This window comes from Mus pahari, chromosome X (assembly GCF_900095145.1).
Source record: "Mus pahari chromosome X, PAHARI_EIJ_v1.1, whole genome shotgun sequence".
Lineage (NCBI taxonomy): Eukaryota > Metazoa > Chordata > Mammalia > Rodentia > Muridae > Mus > Mus pahari.
In genome coordinates, this window is record NC_034613.1 from 3,257,028 (window position 1) to 3,261,349 (window position 4,322).

The following is a 4,322-nucleotide window of genomic DNA, read 5'->3' on the forward strand; positions in this document are numbered from 1 at the left end:
AATCCGCCTGCCTCTGCCTCCTGAGTGCTGGGATTAAAGGTGTGAACCACCACGCCTGGCCCTGCATAACTTTTTGAATGCCAGTGGTCAGCACTGGACACGTGTATACATGAGCAATGCTAAATGGACTCAGTAAGTTACACACACACACACACACACACACACACACACACACACACATACATAAATACACACACTCACAAACACACACACACATATACACACACTCACAAACACATACACACAAACACACACACATATACATACATACACACACAAACACACACACTCACAATCACATACACTCACTCACAAACACATACACACTCACGAACACACACACATATACACACACTCACAAACACACACACACACTCACAATCACATACACTCACTCACAAACACATACACACTCACAAACACACACACATATACACACACTCACAAACACACACACACACACTCACAAACACACACACACAGGAATGAGGTATGTTCTTGACATGGCAAACAATATATTTACTCAGCACTTCACCTACTCCTTACAAGTCTCCATTCTTATAGACTTTGCTAGACATGCAAGGCATTTTTATTTCAATATACATGTAACTGACTATATTTTGATCACCTACATGGAAAGGTGACAAGGTCTTAGTTTAAATGTTGATAGATAAATGTTGATAGATGTATGTGTGTCAGCTTTCTAGGGTCTAGCTCAGAGGGTGTCAAACTGTGGGTCATGGACCTCTTTGGGGATCGAACAACCCTTTTACGTGGGTCTCCTAAGACCATCAGAAAACACAGAGGTTTATATTACAACTCACAACCATAGCAAATGTACACTTGAAGTAGCAACCAAAATACTGTTGTGGTTGGAGGTCACCACAGCACAAGGAATTGTATTAAAGAGTCAAAGCAATAGGAAGGGTGGGAACCACTGCCCTAGACACCAAATGAATAAAAAGACTCTACATGTTGGCTTTTCCATCATTGCAACAATGCCTGAGAATACAACAAATTAAAAGTAGAATTTTGCTTTAGCCTACAGTTCTTGAGGTTTCATGTCAGAAAAAAAAATAGGAAGGAAGAAAAAAGAAAAGAAACAAAAGTAAAATAAAACAGAAAAGTAAAATACCTTCCTTTGTGGCATATAATAATATAGAATCTGGCAGGCAATGCATTGCAGAGAAAGCTGCTCAGACCTACTTGGCACACCCCTAAAAGCATTCTATCATAATCCAATATGACCAACCAAAAGATCAAAGAACCCATTGTTTGGACCTTGGGGAAATAGTCTTTATAAAAACCACAACAGGCTAGTTAAGTAGAGGGGATGTTGACAGAAGACGAATGCAAGACCAAAGTATCCAAGGGCTCATTGCTACCCCATGTAAGATTGGAAGTTCCTATACAGTCTTTCCTGCTAATCTAATGTCAATAGTTTTATAAATCAGAAAAATCAAATATGCTTCATGTTAAATTGAAACCTTCACGGGTTCAATTTTATGTGGTAACTTTTGGTATATAGGCTTCTGATAAAGGTCCTTCAAATATTATTTCATTCCTTTCCCCAAGTAATACACATAAATAATTTTATACTAGAACATATTTGTATGAAAATGTTTTTAAGAAATCAATCAGTATAATGGTCCTTTTTTTTCTTTCTTTCTTTTTTTTTTGTGGGAAGGAACATGGTTTTGAAAATTCCATGGCTTTGGCTACCATTGAAAGCACCTGTGAGGAGCTGACAAAGAGTCACCGCAGAAACACATCTGGTACACCTTCCATAGAGGTGTCTGGTACCTCGCTCTCCTCAGGTGCGTAGTTATAATACATGCATTGTACTGAATGTACTGTTAAAATAAAAGACTAGACCAGGTGGAATTTCCTGTTTTATATCATATTGAGTGGATGCTTTAGACTTGAGAAAACAATCCTCCATCGTAGTAATAGGCCAATGCAAAATCATTTTCTAAAGGTGGTCCCAAGTAATGCCTTGGGCCACTCCATTTATGAAAACTTCACTTATCAAGTATATAACTTTGTCATAAGTCATTGTGAAGGTTCAAAGCTATACCAGATAATCAGTATAGAAATACAGAAAATACAAATAGTTCTAGGGTACATTTGATTCGACAGGTAATAACTCTTACGGATCAAGGGAATAATTCAATCTATAGAATGGTTGGATAGTCCATGTACTCAGATACATTTTTTTTCATCCTTTAAACTAGAACCACTTGTAAGAAGCTTAGCCTAGTGTGCATTTTATTGCTGGAATAAACCCTATGAACAAAAGCAGTTTGGAGAAGAAAGGGTTTATATCCCTTATATGAAGGGAAAGCGGGAATTAAAGCACAGACCATGACCACGGAGAAGTGTGGCTTACTGACTTGCTCTTCACGGTGTGTTCAATTTGCTTTCATACACCCCAGCAGCACTTGTTCAATGGTTGGACTGTCTACAGTGACCTGCTTTCTTCCATATTAATGGCGATCGAGAAATTGTCTCTCAGGCTTACTGACAGGCCAATCCGATGGAAGCATTTTCTCAATTGACAGTAACAGCACAAAAGGGAGTAGGTGGAGTAAACATGGGAGGGTTTAGAGGGAGGAGAGGGAAGGGGAAAATTATGTAATTATACTCCAATTCCAATATATGAATTCTGAAATACATTATTATAAAAATAACTAAGTACAATATCATCTCTTTGTTGTTTTGTTTTGTTTTGTTTTTCGAGACAGGGTTTCTCTATGTAGCCTTGGCTGTCCTGGAACTCACTCTGTAGACCAGGCTGGCCTCAAACTTAGAAATCTGCCTGCCTCTGCCTCCCAAGTGCTGGGATTAAAGGTGTGCGCCACCAATGCCCGACCAATATCATCTCAATGAAAGGAATTCTATGATACCTTAAAGAAAAAAACTAGCAGCACACATATTAAAAATAATAGTGAGAACTTTATTCATATGAATATTACTTACATTACAGTTTATTACCTATAAGAAAATTCTTCAGAGAAATATATCATCATTGTAATGTTTGTGTCATATATTGAGCTAAAGTCATAATTAAACCTTCAATATTAAATCATTATGTGTTGCTCAATGACATTATCTTTCTGTAGCCCAAGGCTAGATTCTAGCTTATAACTTGAATTTTCAAGGAAGCTGCTCCTAGGCAGCAGCAGGCTCCCAAACGGTTTGTGTGTGCATGGTTTTGCGTGTTTGTAGGTGTACCCACTTGTGTGACACTGGGGAGCAGAGCTCCCTAAAATGTATGTTCTCAAAACCAGGAAAGTAGCCCAGCAAGATAATGTAGTGAGTAAAAGCACTTGCTGACCAACCTGACAGCGTGTATGTTCAGTTCCCTGGGGCTCACATGCCAAAAGGAAAGAACCAACTCCCAAAAGCTGTCCTGTGATCTCCCCCCTTGTGTCATGGCACACATGGTACCCTAAATAAGTAGATAGATATAGATTCAAAAGAAAAAGACTGTAAAGAAATTCCCCTGTTCAATGAAAATATATTAGTGTAACCTAGAAACTAGCATCATAAGGTCAACTTCTACTGCATAGCTTCCAGAACTGATCATTCGGTGTGTACTCTGTTGGGCACCAGGCTAAGCACTTCATCACTGCATTTGCCATTTCAAACTTAAGTATTTGATTGCTCTTTCCAGCCTCTCTCCTCTATAAGCAACAATATTTGTCTCAGCAAGACTTTAGAACAGAAATATTCTGTGCAAGTAAAGTGCCCTGACTTGGTAAGCTGTCTACAGCATTGCTGAGAAGCACATCATTTATTAACTAAAACTTTAAAGACTAATATCAAGATGTTCTATTGACAAAGGAGTGTTCAAGTAACTAATGAAATCAGAACCTCTTCCTACAGTCATTCCCTTTTGCATGAAAAGAAGTCATATCATTTAAAATGGTTGGCTTCATTTTATGTCAAATGTGCAAACACAGTAAATCCTCTTCAAAAGTGATAATTTTTCTCATGAAGCTTAAAGATCCAATCTATGCACAATTTTATTATTTAGGAAGGAAGTAAATCAGAATCTTTAAACAGCTTAAAGCTACCCTTGGATTTTATAACAGAGCACTTAACCCCCTGCAATCAAAGGCCAAGTGAACACAGATGTGTTCATCTTCATACCAAGGCAATTTTCAAAACACTATAAAACTTTAAGTATGTTAATGTAAAACAGCATGAAGTTTATGAGCCTGGATGTGGTTTCCTTGATGCTGTATTTGTATTCTCTCTCTCTCTCTCTCTCTCTCTCTCTCTCTCTCTCTCTCTCTCTCTCTCTCTCTCTCTCTCTC

General features: G+C 38.1%; 1 protein-coding gene across 1 annotated transcript in view; it reads left to right on the forward strand.

Annotated features, from left to right (window-relative positions):
• Sytl5 (synaptotagmin like 5) overlaps positions 1–4,322 on the forward strand; it is a 90,863-nt gene that overhangs the window by 50,720 nt on the left and 35,821 nt on the right. The window contains exon 7 of the mRNA XM_021188426.2: positions 1,688–1,817. Coding sequence (XP_021044085.1) covers positions 1,688–1,817 — 130 coding nt within the window. The remainder of the gene's footprint in view (positions 1–1,687; positions 1,818–4,322) is intronic.